The 14,066-nt window shown below is 43.1% G+C and overlaps 1 protein-coding gene across 1 annotated transcript in view; it reads left to right on the forward strand.

Annotated features, from left to right (window-relative positions):
* The window catches only part of LOC142599499 (muscle, skeletal receptor tyrosine protein kinase-like), a 30,851-nt gene that overhangs the window by 12,308 nt on the left and 4,477 nt on the right, over positions 1-14,066 (forward strand). Inside the window, exon 6 of the mRNA XM_075740426.1 lies at positions 13,039-13,163. Coding sequence (XP_075596541.1) covers positions 13,039-13,163 — 125 coding nt within the window. The remainder of the gene's footprint in view (positions 1-13,038; positions 13,164-14,066) is intronic.

Here is a 14,066-nt window from a genome sequence, read left to right on the forward strand (position 1 = left end):
AAATATTTATGCCTAGCTAAATCTAGATCAGGAGGGTCCTGATTTCTGAAAAAGGTTTCTGATTTTCTGTTGTGAGCTTCCATTTTAACAGGTTCATTGTGCAATTAGTTTCAGGCATTGTTCAAAGCGCAGAACTGTCTAACTTCTTGAAAGATTGTCCCTCTGCCTCCTGCATGCAGTCAGGCTCCTTAATGCATGTAAGGTCAGGCACATGATTAAATGACTTGCTGAAGCTGGGCCTAGAAGCTACAGCAAGTCTTAAATATGTAAAATTATCCGTGCTGGATGCACTCCGTCAAACTAATGATAATCTTGTCCCAGCATTTACACCACTGAGGTTCCTTACAGTCCTACTTCTTGTCTGGTTTCAGTAGCCATGGTAAAACAGTTTGAAAAACGCTGTTATAGTGATTTTCCAAATATTTTTTTCTCTGTTCCTTGTTTGTTTTTCTCAACGTTTATAATACTGGCATCTATTTATTACATTTAAATCACAGCTTTAAATATTTTTAAAGATTTAATATTTTTAAAGCGAAGTTGAAATAATTTAAGCAACGATTTTATATTCAGGTGCAGTTCTTGTCAGGAAAAAGAAAGCAGTGGAGGCCTTAGTGGAACTGATTTTTCAGTTGTTCCTGATTTTCATCAGTGAATGGGGGGAAGGAGATAAGCATCCTCTGGGTGCTGCCCTCTGCATGGACTGGTCCTTAGCCAGTGCAGCCTGCTTCCTCTCCTGGGGCATGTTTCAGGCACCAGAGTTCAGGTGAGGAACTAGTGAACTCTAATCAGTTAATGAGCTTTAGTGTCCAGAACTGGGTCAGGATTTTAATTAAAAGGGTTGAAAAAAGCCTGTCATTTTGGACTGTACTTTACCCCAAGTTCAGGGCAAACCCACATGAATTTGGACACGTGATGGTGAAACAGATTCTCTTCTCTTCTTGTAATAGGCTGAAACAAGCATTCTCCATGCTGCTCTGCAAAGCAAAACAAATGATCAATGATCGGTTTGCCGGTTCTGTTAAAATTAGTGTGTGAGGATGACTTCCTGTTGCTCATGTATGTCCAGAGATGGCTACAGGATGTAACGTGTGCATTGAGATAAAGGAACAATATTATAATCTTGGCTGTTTGCCAAGAAATGTGTTTTAATTTCCTGGAGGCATCATTTCTGACCTGCAGTTTTGTATTCATTTTCTATCATCTTAAACATTTTGCTAACTAACTAGCTGCTTAAATGCTACCTTATCAGTTTTGATAATGAACACTTCTGCTAACCCTAGAAGAGAAGAGCATTTACATGAAGCAATACCTTGCCAAAGGATTTATATAAATTTCCTATTGATTGCTGTACTGATGCCGAAAGTGAATCTGTGGCTGAAGGGTTCCTGGATGAATCCAGGACTACGGTAGAACAGAAGCATTTGCTTGCTTCCCTGATCTGTAGTTCATACAGATGTCTGAAGGCTGAAGTTTATTGACAAGGTGTTGGCTGAGATGGCTAAGATGTTCCATCCAGCTTTACCTGAAGATTACTCTTTTTGAAATAAATAGCAGAGCAGCTATTGCCTGCAGTAATGTTGAGAGTTGTCTTCAAGTGCAGAATTTCCTATTGATGTCAGTGAAAATTGAGGGCAGGCTATAGACTTTTAGGCTGTGCCACAAATGTATTTCTTGTCCCTTGTCTGAGCATTTGAAATCTGTAGGATTTGCATGATAGGCAGTGTTAGCGAGACATTCATCTTTTTTTTCCTTCATGCATTGGACAGCTGTTTATGTAACACAGACTGTAGAACAGGAGGAATTTCGGTTTTCATTGCTATTTGCAGTGACATTATCCAGTCCATTAATAGGACCAGCTCAGCAAAAGCTATGCAAGCGCTCATCAGGTTCAGCTTCTGGGACTGCTGCCTAAAATTGTACACCCTCTGCGATCCTCACAGCTTACGTGTGTAACAATGATATTCTCCATACCCGTTATGTCAAATTGTATGACATTGAAAGAATAAATTTAAAGCCACAAACTCTTTCCTGGTAAGAGGTATGGGAATATTCCTGTTAGAAGCATGCTTGTCACTCAGACACAGAGAGAAGCTGTCTGGTAGGTTGCTTTTTTTTTTTTTTTTTTTTAATGTGCAAAATACCCTCCACTAGATGGTTTTGCTTTGCTGTCTTTTTCAGATATGGTGCTTATAACCAAATATTCATATATATGCAATTCCTGCATCAAAGAAGAAGCGTCTGTTGCAAAACAGCAGTAAAACAGTATGCTTTGCAATGAATTATAGGCTTGATCACCTGAACTGAGCTCTATGTTCTGGCAGAGTTTTTTGCTCTGTTTTGGGGAATGTTTCCTTCTCTCCTTGGGGAAGGAAAATGCTACTTATGAATTTGTAGAATGAGCTCCTGTCCTGTATGTTCTTCATTCTTTGAAACAAAAAAGTCACAAAAGGAATTGAAAAGTTGACTGTGAATTGCATAGTTTAGAAGTGACAGCTGTTTATAAATGAAGCATAAAGCTATAAACCATGTTTCTGTATCAGCCTAATTTTTATCTTCAACTATGGAAAGAACATTTTCTGGAAATGAATGGAGTTACTGCCATTAAAATATACAAAGCATTGCAGTGGATCAGGCACTAACACAACTGAAGGTAGAATGTTCTTCTGAGAGATGTCCTTCCATTCCAACCGAAGGATGTGCATGGAAGTCCTCTGCTGTAGGAAGACAGTCTGAATTGTCTGCTGTGCTTTTTAGCCTTGCATAGTGGGACTTCGTGTGCAGAAATCCTGAAAAAAGGTTTTTCTTCCTCTGAGGATGAAGAACAACCTTCCTATTGTGCCTTTCTAGGTGTTGCACCCAGCCAGTGAAACCTCTGATGTTCTCAGTTTGCCCAGTGATGCATTTTTAATGTTGAACAAGAAAGAAAAAGGCTGTAAATACATGGACTGTAATGTGAAAGGAAAGGGCACACAGACAGTCTTGTTGGTTGTGTACTGAGTTAGAAGCACCTCCATCTTGTGATCTAGATGAAGTTGAGCTTGATCTCCAGCCTGTGGCACCAGAGAGTTGTGGAATTCAGGAGTTTTGGAGTATACTGTGCAATAAGGGTTAGTTTTGAAGTTATCACTGTACAGAGGCATGTCTAGAAATTAGCAATCACAATTCTGTCAGGAAACAAACAAATTAGCTAGGACAAGTGCTGGAAGATCCATCGTGCTCATCAAGAAACTAACTGGATTCTCCATGGATTTAATAACATTTTTGTATCAAATCTTCTCTGCTGTTTCCAATTGGCTAAACAGGACATTGGTTGAGGGCTACTGATCTTTTGTTTATCCAGGCAGTTTTATTCATCCCTCTGTCCAAGTGTTGCTGTTCCACTTCCTCCTGTTCTACTATGGGACAGCACATGAAGCAAACAAATCAAAACAAGGGTAGAAGCAACATTCTTCATGCTCTGACTTAGATGTTGTTTGTTTTTGCGTTCCAACCTGGGTAGATAGCAGTCTTTTCCTGCCCACATTTTATTGCTTATTACTAGCTACTAAAATAATACCCTGCCACAGGCCACAAAAATGTTCCCCTATAAGCCACTTGTGAGATCCGCCTTAGCCTTAAAAATAGGAAGGTTTTCCTTGGAGAATCATCCCTTCAGAAGGAAGGATCTGCCAAGATGTTGGTAGATTCTGACTCAATTTTTTTTTTTTTTTTAAAATTTCTTGTCTAATTCTTGGAGTCAGTGAGGGGACAGCAGACTAGATGACAATAGAAAGCAGTGCCTTGACTATTTAGTTAATAGACTATGCCCATGAAGTGTAAAGGACTAGCTTCCTTCAGGTGTTTTGTGGAACTCCTATGTAGTCTTGGGACAAATTTGCATCGCAGATAAATCAAAAACCAAGAAAGTCACACCATAATTCAAGAACCAAGAATGGAAATATGTATTTAGTTCAGCTAATCTATCAATTTGGATGGACCACATGCCAAAGATAGGCCCTATTTCAAATGAAAACTGGCTCCAGATGTACCATCCATGAAGTTTTCTACAGTTTTGTGTCAACATGTCTGTAGTTGTCATAGATGAAATGGTAAAGGGAGATACCAAGAGACCACCAAAGCAGCCAAGTCAGCACTATTACCCTGGCTTTTGCCATCTTGCCCATAGATCAGCTATTGACATGAAATCTGATTTTTCACCTGTGCCATATTCTGAGGTAGGATGTTTTGGGTGAGATGGATTGCCAAATAGCAGACTGACAAGTTTACAGATTTGCATTTAAGTACTGGGCAAAATTTTTTCAGGGAAATTTTGATACCGACACTGAGGAAGAATATTTGGCTCTGCCATGAGCAGAGACAGAAACCCTGGGAAAGGATTGCCTTCCCTGTTTGCAATGATGCTGGTCTATATACCTGCAGGCAGTGTCCTATGGCAGTAAATGGTGAATACCGCAGTATGCTGTTAAAAATTGCAAAGGCTTTTGGCGTGGGGAGCATTACAGGGAAAGAAAATAGTACCGAGCTTGCCTGTAATTACACCAAAGTAATTGACTGGCCTCAGCAGGGTGGCATGGGTGTAACTGAAAGTCCAGAATATCTCATTAAATCTCCTCCTACCTACTGCATTCACCATAGTCATCCTGAGGTTCTCAGATGCTACAGATACGACCATAGCCCTAATTACAGGGTAACAGGGCAAGCTGTAGGAGAAAGAAAACAGCCCCAAACCTTCAGCAAATGAATAAACAAGTGTGAGCCACTCAATTTATGCCTGAGGCTTGCTCTGCTGTGACACAGGCACAAGGTGCACGCTGCCTTCGAGAATTGTCACAGGGTGGCCTCCTGCGCTGAAGAGCTGCAAAGCAGGCCTCCTGGGAGCATGAGGTTTCTGACAAGGCATATATGAGCAATTCTTCTTTAATGGCCATTTAAGCCTGCTATTTCCCTTTGCAAAAGACTCTTCTCCCCAACAAAGAGTTTGGAAAGGGACTTAAAAAATATATGAATTTCTCACATCATTGCATGAATTGTGGTTTTAAGAAAAAAATAAATATTGCGGACAAAATCCCTCTGGCTTGTAAACTGTATTGGGTAGCTAGGAAGCATCTGCTTCCTGCACAACAACAAAGAGAACTGAAGATAGAGAATATCTACAGCTATCAGATAAAGGGGGCCAGAGCAAACTGAGACAATGATCCTGATGTGACTGCCTTTACACACTGAGAAACCAAGATAGAGCTGGGGCTGAAGACACAGAAAGAAGGGTTTTGAAGACAACTTGGAAATTTTATAGGATCTATTTACAAGTCCAGTTTTGGTAAGCTGTTGTTGCCTGTTCACCATGGACCAATACCATTTTTCTGAGGCTGATGCAGTTTGTCTTCCAATGATCTCTTCCATCTTTCTCATTCAGGTAGCCTTGGTGGAAGTGAAAGCCCTGCTCTTAGTTTCCACTGTAACTGACTCTTCCAAACTGTACAGCTCTATATTTTGCTTCTAGCACTAACACCAGTTCTAGTGTCACATAGTATTTCTAGGTGGTGTTTGTATGCTATAGAACAGAAAGTATCTGCTGCTCTGTGTAGGAATGGTCCCCTCACATCTCTGAAATTGCATGCAGCCCCAGGCAGCCCCTCCCAAAAATGGCATCTCAAACTAGGAGTTGAGAATAGGGAACAACGATGGATCTCTGTGTTAGCAGAGTTTTCAGAGTTGAAAACCAAGCATGCGTGGTGGATAAGGTCAGCAGGGAACAGGCTACTTGCTATCATCCCAAAACAAGAAACATCCTAGCAGCTACTGCTAGCAGCATTTTAAAATAGATGAAAGGAAGTAGTTTTCACATGGTATGTAATTAAATTTATGGCACTGCTGTTACCCATTGGTGAAACCAGATGTCAGGATGCTGCAGGGCTTACCTTAGGTTTGGGTTAGGTATTGGGAATTGCCTCCTTCATTCCTGAGAGTGGGAGAGAAGGACACTTGTGTGCAGCTGTGGAGATTTCAGTACACGCAGGCAGACTGGTAGCCTTGGCAGCGGTCATGCTAGGTTGTGATCATGACTGGAACAAGCAAAAGAGTTGCTCTTTGTCTTGGGAGATTGGGAGCTTCGTTTCCAGTTTCACATGCAGTAATGAGTAATGGTAGAGTTAAATGGCACATGACATGTCTCCATAATGTAGAAAAGCCGAGCATGGGGAGGTTTAGGAGGGTCTTTCCTTCAAAGAAACCAAACACATATATAAGACTAGTACTGACATGAAAAGAACTTCCTTATTCATTTCCTTGGGAAGTAATTTGAACACATTATCCTCGCTTGTCCTTGAATCTGGTGTTTGCTCTGTATATAGAAATGAACACTTGTACAGAACAGGTTTTATATAGTTACACAGGATATAAGCTATCTATTTACATTTTACTCCTGGTTATTATAGCTTTGCATATTTACAGGGTCTGCTTTTAGGATTCCAGAGACATCTACACGCAATGCAAAATCTTTCACAGCTGAGAAGTTCCTGTGCTGACTGGTACATTTAACATTGTATGAGTCCTTCTGCTGATGTAAATTGTCCTACCATTCATAAATCTTGGAGCTCACCCTAGAATAAGGTTACCTTGAAAAGTTATTGCCTTGCTAAGAAAAACTTGCTTTGATATTAGACACCAGAGCTTAGAATCTGAAGGCATATGCTTCAGGATGAAGATGTTGTGGTTTCTCCATCTCCCTTCCACAGAGATACTGAATTGTCCCTGCCTCAGGCTCCAGGTTAAGTGTCTATGTATTGCTGTGCTGTCTGGCCTGTGCTGCATGAGGTGTTAGAACTACTGCAAGCTCCAAACCTCCCAAATCACGTATCAGGAGCCAGAAGAGCTTGGAGATTTCGAGATTTTGTACAAAATGCTGACATTTCAAATGCGTTGGGGGATTCTCCTCCCAGATTACCATGATAACCAGGTGAGGGGCAAGTGGATGATGAGGTATTGCTAGCTTAAAGTGCTTCTGCAGCTTGCTCCTCTAGGGCCTACACCTAATAGTGCTGTTCCTTGAGAACTGATAGAGTGGTTGTGTGCATTTCCTACTGCATTTGTAGATTTTTTTCTTTTGATAATCTGTATACACGTGGTTCTCTGGCAATAAGTGTGTTTGGATGGGGATTAAATAAAAATGGGTAAGCAATTTGATAGAGATAAGTGGAAGTGTCTCATATCAGCTTTGCCTTTGGCATTTTGTTCCTCTTTGTGATTATTTGGTAGGCTAGCAAAAAGATAAATATTGCAGTTTTGATAAGAAATACTCAGAGATCAAAGCGAAACTGACCTTGCAGTTATCTTGGCATTTAATTATTTACCCAGCAGTTTTGGAAGGGAACGGGAGGGCGGCAGCACGCCTTGAACAGTGGCAAAGATACAACATGAGCCGTTCTCGTACAGAGGTGTGTGGTGAGCCATGTGCAAAGCCCATCGCTGCTGCTGCAAGAGGAGTTGCTGACAGTGCTTGCTGAAGAATTTGTTTGTTCTCCGAGCTGGGATTCGGTCCTGCCGTGTCAGCTGCAGAGACTGTGCCTCGCTTGTTCAGCCCTGGCTCTTGGCATGCGATTAGCTGCTGCACGCAGCTCAGCGTGGCCGCCTCTGTGACTGCTGATCCATGAGCATGATGTGTGGCCTGTTCTCAAGCCCTGGTATTTCAAGAATTGTTGGGATTTTACACCGATTAATTTGAAATGTCAGAAAACAAAAATGTTGCAGTTTTGTATGTGTTTATAAACTTATTTGTCTGACCTCCCCTCATCTCTCACCAGTGGGAAGGAAATGGTAGCCCTCTCTGCTTCTTACCTCTCCTTGACTGTCTGGTTTAGACTTGTCAAGAAGAGTGAATGGATGTGAGATGAATGAGTCTGAATGGAGATTTAGATGATTGGACTTCTCACTGGCAAAAGACTGCAAACACTTTGGCGCAAGTTTATGGTTCTTCAGAGCATATAGGTGGCAAGCATAAATGATTTTTTACGGATTAGTAAGCAAAGTCCAAGCCCAGAGAACTCTTCTGTAGAGGAGTAATTTCAATCTGTCATGCTTCAGGTACAAAAGAGCTGCGGGAACATTGGCAAATATGAACAAAAAAATGCTTGCAGTTTAGCTCCTAAATGCTTACACATGAATAGTATGCAGCACAAAGGCTTTGCCAGAGTATTTATATCAGGAAGGTTTCCTAGGTCATGTGTAGCTTACCAATTCCCCCAGCAATGCAGACACATCAGTTCTCAAGATGGCACTAGCTGTACCAGAGGAAAACGCCTTTTGCACACAGGAGTTGCCTTTACCCACTGCATTTTGCAGCTTAATTGGAAAAAACCTGGCCATAATGACCCAAAAGGCCATTTTTTGTGATAAAAGCAAAACAACCAGGGAAAGTGGAGCAGGTTGAGATATTAGATCTGGCAGTATGGACACTCCAGGTCAGGCTCATGTGTTAGACCAGGCTCAGATTGCAGTGGGAAGGGGGCGTGCTCCTACTGTTGTCAGGTGGTTGCTAAAACAGGTTTAGCTCTTGGTGGCCTTATCTCAGTCTGGACTATCAGGTATGCTTTACAGTACACCAGGACTAGGAACAAACTCTTGGACATGAATATGTGCAGAAGTTGACAAGCTGGGTTAATTCACATACATTGGCAAATGTTGTTTGTGTTCTCTCAAAGTCGAGATTCACCAAAGCCAGTGGAGGCTCTGGGTAAAAAAACCACCCCACGCCCTAAAACCAGTGCTTGCCTGGGCCTGGTGTGTCAAAGCCAGTGTCAAGGCTTATGAAACCCTGTCTAAAAAGGTCATCGTCCTGCAGTGGGCCTGTGCGCACGAGGGTTTCCTGTGAGCTCTGGGCATCACTTTGTCCTTTCCCAAAAGCAGCAGCATGGCCCCAGGCCACCCAGACTGCTGTCTGGATGCAAGTGGCCCAGTCCAGCCCACTTTAACAAAGAACCAGGACTTACTTACCCAGTGAGGGGGCAGACATCTGCCAGGATTGCAGGATTGGGCCCCAAACCCTGGAAATGAAACACAGCTCAGTCAAAGGCAACGGGAAAATGTAGTCACCTGGAAAGAGTTAGCTGTTCAAATTGAGGACTGGGGGGGACACCCTGCTTTAATCTTTTTTTAGTATAAAAATTTCGTGACTGAATTAAAGCCCTACTGTTTGGACTGGATGATGTTACCTAATTCTCAGAAACGAGAGCAGCTGGCCATGGTGCAGATACCTCCTAGCAAGCCCTGCAGTGCACAGCACATCATTTAGCAGGGCTGTAAAAGAAAGGACATTTATTAGGGGGCTTGTGAGTGAAACTTGACGTGCTGGCTTGCTTTTAGCTGGCTGGATTTAATTTCCAGCTCGTCTGTTTTATTTTCCATTTAAATAAATAAATAAATGAAGCTCTCTTTGCCTGCCTTCGTTAACTGTTTTTTTGGCATGCCTTTGGGTAAATCCCGTGCTGAGAGCCTAGAGAGTCTTGACATGAATGTTGTTAGCCTTGTGGTGATGTAGCTAAAGAGGTGAAGGTCCTGGCAAAAGTCACTTTGGGAAGATATGGAAAAAGAAGGCAAGTAATGGACGTGTTAAAAATTGCCTAATTGTTGGGAATTTTCACTCTCAGGCAAAATGAAAACAAAACCATATCCTGAGCCCACCAAATAATGTGAATTTTACAAACATGTATATCCATCTCCTGTTCCTTCTTCTTCCTGCCTTTCACCTGCCTCTCCCCTCCAGTTGCTTAGGTTGGCACCATCAGGGTAACCATTTTTCCTTGCCTTTGCCTCTTTTCTTTGTGTAATATGGGGGGGGGGGGGGGGGAAGAAAGTAATAGTTTTGGGCATTGGGTTCCTCCATTTAGCTACAGAACTGATTTCCTGGCTGATGCAGTTGCCAAAAGGGACCTCGAGCTCATCTTGGTGGTCTTGCCCCTCTTTATACTGGTGGAACGTGACACTGGCTGTTCTCGCAAAACCTGTCATGGCTTTCCCACAGCACCCGAGCCTGCTGGCAACAGCAGTGTATCAATCATCTGCCCATAGATGATGGGGCTGAGAAACAGCTGATGATATTTTTTTTAATGCTGTTTCCCAAAGCAATAAAGAGCCCTTTGGAAAATGTGTCCTTGGCTGTGCCAGTCAGTGGCACTCCAAAGCCCAGTGGGACTTGGGGTGTCCAGCTCTTGTTCCAAGGAATTTCTCACTTAAAAATAAAATAATGTAAAAAACGCCAGGTTATTCCATTCACAGTATGTAGACACAAGTACCTAAAGTAAAACTTTAGGTATAAGACTTTTAAAAAGCATGCAAATGTAAGTACTTGAAATATTAAAGTATTAAATCTGTAACTTCAGTTTTGAAAGTCAGGGAAATGTACATGGTGGCACTGAGGGTAGCAGGAGCTTCCATTCTTCCACACTTCGGAAATCAGCTTATTTCCTCATAGGCCCACTTTTATTTAGCCATCCCTACCTGTGCTAGATAATACACCTGCAGTACTTTCCACAAAAAAAAAAACATGTGAATGCTTATCAGCTGTGGCTGGATTTTTTTAACCCTGTATTTGTTTTTTTTAAGCTTGAATGGCCTGACCCTTTGCTTTCCCTATGCTGGTGGATGAGCGTTCGTGCCAGCAGTGTGCTGGGCTACTAAAGCAAGTGCTGTGATCAGTGCTGGCGGGGGGTCCCCGGGGAGTAGGATGAAGCTTTCTGGCCTCCCCACAGGTGCCACATGTCAGCCGGACCAGCCGCTGCATTTGCTGTGGCTTTGCTTCCCGCCTGCACAACTGCCATCATTTTTGAAGCGTGCCTGTTTTTCTCTTGGCTGACAGCTCCTCACAGATTTTGGGTGAGCAGCCAGTACAGAGGAAGGCATACATGCCTGTGTCTGACACTGGCTAACAGGGTGCTGTTAATTCATCACTTTGGTATTAATTAAGCTGGACAGGATCCAAGCATCAGAGTCATCAGGTGGGCAGGGTCCTAGCAGCACACTGAGAAACCAACAGCAGCATGAGAAAAGCACTAAGGGACATATTCTGGCTCTGGGAGTTAACGTGCTGGCTTCAGTGGGAGCCGTGTGCACGTAACTGCTGCTGGGGGACAGGCCCAAGAGTTTAGTATTTCTCCAAATAAAGTATAAAAGTAATTATGAGCTTGGCCTGGGGCACTCAGGGCTGAATTCGTAACCATCTGGTGTTAATGGCCTGAAGTGAAACTTCAGGCAAAGGTTTCATTTCACTTATTATTCATCAGGAAAGTCCCTGGCCAGTGACTGCAGCTTTTCTTGTTAGTGGTGGAGCTTCGTACTTGCTGCCTTGCTGAGGGACAGGGGGACGCAGCAGCCCTGACCCTGTTCTGCTTTGATTTTAAGCAAGTGGCACCAAGCATCGGCAGTGAGGAACTGCTCGGAGACTGTAGAGAAATTAAGAAGCTGAATAGAATACACATCCTCCCACCCTTTTCACTTCACTGTCATTAAATTTAATCTTCTTAAAAACCCCTGCCCCGGAGCCTATTGAATGGCTGTGCTCCTAACACAAAAAAATTTCTGCACTGAAATGTATTCCTAGTGCTGCCTATCCATGAGAAAAAGATGGTGTTAGGCTCTTTCTTAACACAGATCTCAGTCCCTTCCCAGGCCAGGACTGAGTGGAAGGACTATGTAGACAGCATATACTTTTTTATTCCAACTGAAATTTTGCAGATGCAGCCTTCACACCTCAAATGGCAGGGGTAGATGTTCAGTTTCTGAAGGGACCCTCATTGCTCTCCTAATTGCTGTGCAGCAGAGGTCTCCATCTGGGAGCAACCAGTGGGCCAGTGCCAGGAGGTTTGTCAGGTGAGCAGACATGCAGAAGACTGTGACATCATCAGATATGTTGGTAAGGGGAACCATGCAGTTAGCGAAAGTGGCAAACAAGATATCAGGCTTGTCTGAGAACTACAAGAGAAACTCCATTGCTTACTAAAATTTCTGATGGAGACTTTTATACATTGCTGTGCAGCCCAGAAGGTAGAGAGTGAGCATTAATCACTAAGCATGAGAAATTGGAGTAAGAAATGGCACAGAGCTATTCAGTGTGCTTCTGCACAGACATTCAGGCTTCTCCATTAAAAATTTTGACTCAAAACTCAACTGTTCCACATGGGAAATGTCTCTCTTCTCTGCTTTCCTTTATGTGGTCCAAGTATAGCAGCTGAAATACAGCTTGCGAAGGCCATCAGACTTGTGTGTCTGGATCAAAATAAGTTTTCAGCAAAAATACTTCAGTTCTTATTTTCACCAAAAAAAAAAAAAAAAAAAAAAGCAGGGAGGTGCTTAGCTTATCTTCAAACTGCTTAGTAAGCATATTGCCACAAAACAAGCAAGAGCAATGGAGGTGAAAAGTCACTTTAAAAACCTACTTTCCCCCTGCAATCTCAGATTCCCAAAGTCTTTGCTGGCCATTCCCCCAGAACTCAATGTTAGACTCTCTCCTCTTAGGACAGGTTGCTGTGGCAGGGAAAATGCTGGGGTTTGCAGCTCTCCATGGTAAGTCTTAATCACTGCGATCACACTGAAGAGCTTATCTGACCCTTAACCTTCACGGTATGTGACCACACTGGTGGTCTCTGTTGATGGTTTTGAACAAGTTTCGCATGAGGTCACCCTTGGCTGGGCAGCATGGTAACTTGCCGTGTATTTGGTGTAAGCTGTCCCATCTGAGTGCTACTGATGAGTTTGCCCTTGGCTTTTTGCATGTTACCTCCTCTGAGGCATTGTACTCAGATGATGTAGAAATTTCCAGAGGTAAAATTTTGGTCTATAAGGTGCAGAACATAACCATGCCGGTAACTTTCTTTCTTCTCCTTGTCCCTCTCCCAAGACTGTTGCTCACTGGGAAGCCCATGCTATGCTCTGCCTTTGTTCGTGGGCCCATGGCTTGTTTCAAGACCTGTTGGGGAGGAAGCATCCCCACGTCAACACAGCCTCAGCTTTACATTGCAGTTCAACTAGCACCTTTGTCTTCTCCCACAGTTTTTGCCAGAATCCTGAAGGCTCCTGAATCCCAAAATATCACCTTTGGTTCTGTGGTGACGTTGCGGTGTGCAGCAGCCGGCCTTCCAGTCCCCACTGTCACCTGGCTGGAAAATGGGAAAGCTGTAAGTGCCTCTTTTTCATGCTTTTGGCCCCAGAGGGCTGCTAGCATCCGGAAGAACAGCTCAGGGATTAAAATGCAGGGCTGGGAGCCAGAGCCCGTGGTTTCTATTCCTGCCTTACTTAGCACCTCATTGTGCAATCAAGTTGAGCTTGCCTCATCTCCCTGCTGCAGATTTCTCCTCTGCAAAACTCTGTCCCCCTTCTCCAGGGTGTTGTGTGGGTTAAATTGTTAGGGTCTGGAAAGCCCGAGTTGAAGGATGCTTTAGATGCTTACAACCTTTCTCCAAGCCAGGTTTCTAGGACATTGTCGTGGATTTAAGTATTTCTGCAGCCACCTTTCCTCTCCTTTCTCCTAATGTGGTAACAATAACATGGTGAAATTTGACGAAATAACACAAACTCAGGTAGTCAGGTAGAGCAAACTGTCTTGAGGCAAAATACCTGTGGGACAGCATATATGCACAGTGTATTTCCAGATAAAAAGATTTTAAATTTTCTAGATTGACACAGGTAGTGCACTGAACTGTGTCACCAGTTTATTCCTGGCTAGAAGTACATCCTTAAGAAAAGCACACCCTCTTCAGCAGCAGGCACCAAGAGATGCAAATCTACTGCTTCTCACAGGAAATTGTTCCATGGTCTAATTATCCTGACCATTTAAAATAGATGCCTGCTTTGAATTCATCTGGCATTCATGTTCATGTGTAGGCTATTGCAATGCCTTTCCTTCAGCTGAACTGAAGAGCACTTGGCACCAGATACTGCCTCCCTGGCAGCGAGCAGTGCACCACAGTCACAGCAGCTCTGCAGTCTGAGCCTGCCATGGGTTTCCTCCAGTCTTTGCTCCATTATGGTGGGCGTGTTTTATTCTCCCTGTGGTCTATCAACAGTTTTTTTAAGCATGT

This window comes from Balearica regulorum, chromosome Z (assembly GCF_011004875.1).
Source record: "Balearica regulorum gibbericeps isolate bBalReg1 chromosome Z, bBalReg1.pri, whole genome shotgun sequence".
Lineage (NCBI taxonomy): Eukaryota > Metazoa > Chordata > Aves > Gruiformes > Gruidae > Balearica > Balearica regulorum.